At 50.7% G+C, this 1566-nt stretch overlaps 1 protein-coding gene across 1 annotated transcript; it reads left to right on the top strand.

The window, feature by feature from the left end:
- Window positions 1-54: 54 nt before the first annotated feature.
- On the top strand, window positions 55-1559 carry LOC108525797 (glutamate dehydrogenase 1, mitochondrial-like; the record flags this gene model as incomplete). The annotated part of the gene is given in 4 exon segments (XM_017866625.1): window positions 55-337; window positions 340-684; window positions 687-1486; window positions 1488-1559. Coding segments are annotated over 4 exon segments (1449 nt in total), but the record flags the coding sequence as incomplete, so codon positions are not given.
- Window positions 1560-1566: the final 7 nt, after the last annotated feature.

The following is a 1566-nucleotide window of genomic DNA, read 5'->3' as shown; positions in this document are numbered from 1 at the left end:
CGGGGACAGCCCGCCGCCGCCCCCCAGCCGGGGCTCGCATTGGCCGCCCGGCGCCACCACAGCGAGGCGGTGGCCGACCGCGAGGACGACCCCAACTTCTTCAAGATGGTGGAGGACTTCTTCGACCGCGGCGCCAGCATCGTGGAGGACAAGCTGGTGGAGGACCTGAGGACCTGTGAGAGCGAGGAGCAGAAGCGGAACCGGGTGCGCGGCATCCTGCGGCTCATCAAGCCCTGCAATCATGTGCTGAGTCTCTCCTTCCCCATCCGGCGCAACGACGGCTCCTGGGAGGTCATCGAAGGCTGCCGAGCCCAGCACAGCCAGCACCGCACGCCCTGCGGGGAGGTATCTGTTACAGCACTGATGAGAGTGTAAATAAAGTAAAAGCTTTGGCTTCTCTGATGACATACAAGTGTGCAGTAGCTGATGTGCCGTTTGGGGCTGCTAAAGCTGGTGTTAAGATCAATCCCAAGAACTATACCGATAATGAATTGGAAAAGATCACAAGGAGGTTCACCATGGAGCTAGCAAAGAAGGGCTTTATTGGTCCTGGCATTGATGTGCCTGCCCCAGACATGAGCAAAGGTGAGCGGGAGATGTCCTAGATCGCTGATACCTATGCCAGCACCAAAGGGCACTATGATATTAATGCACACGCCTGTGTTACTGGTAAACCCATCAGCCAAGGGGAATCCATGGACGCATCTCTGCTACTGGCGGTGGTGTCTTCCATGGGATTGAAAACTTCATCAATGAAGCTTCTTACATGAGCATTTTAGGAATGACACCAGGGTTTGGAGATAAAACATTTGTTGTTCAGGGATTTGGTAATGTGGGCCTACACTCTATGAGATATTTACATCGTTTTGGTGCTAAATGTATTGCTGTTGGTGAGTCTGATGGGAGCATGTGGAATCCAGATGGTAGTGACCCAAAGGAACTGGAAGACTTCAAATTGCAACATGGGTCCATTCTGGGCTTCCCCAGGGCAAAGCCCTATGAAGGAAGCATCTTGGAGGCCGACTGTGACATACTGATTCCAGCTGCCAATGAGAAGCAGTTGACCAAATCCAACGCACCCAGAGTCAAAGCCAAGATCATTGCTGAAGGTGCCAATGGGCCAACAACTCCAGAAACTGACAAGATCTTCCTGGAGAGAAACATTATGACTATTCCAGATCTCTACTTGAATGCTGGAGGAGTGACAGTATCTTACTTTGAGTGGCTGAAGAATCTGAATCATGTCAGCTACGGCCGTCTGACCTTCAAATATGAAAGGGATTCTAACTACAACTTGCTCAGGTCTGTTCAAGAGAGTTTAGAAGGAAAATTTGGAAAGCACGGTGGAACTGTTCCCATTGTATCCACAGCAGAGATCCAAGACAGGGTATCGGGTGCATCTGAGAAAGACATCGTGCACTCTGGCTTAGCATACACAATGGAGCGTTCTGCCAGGCAAATTATGTGCACAGTCATGAAGTATAACTAACCTGGGATTGGACCTGAGAACAGCTGCCTATGTCAATGCCATTGAGAAAGTTTTCAAAGTGTACAATGAAGCCGGTA

This window comes from Rhinopithecus bieti, unplaced genomic scaffold (assembly GCF_001698545.2).
Source record: "Rhinopithecus bieti isolate Rb0 unplaced genomic scaffold, ASM169854v2 scaffold_5589, whole genome shotgun sequence".
In the NCBI taxonomy this organism is placed as follows: domain Eukaryota; kingdom Metazoa; phylum Chordata; class Mammalia; order Primates; family Cercopithecidae; genus Rhinopithecus; species Rhinopithecus bieti.
This window is presented reverse-complemented; position numbering and strand designations above follow the sequence as displayed.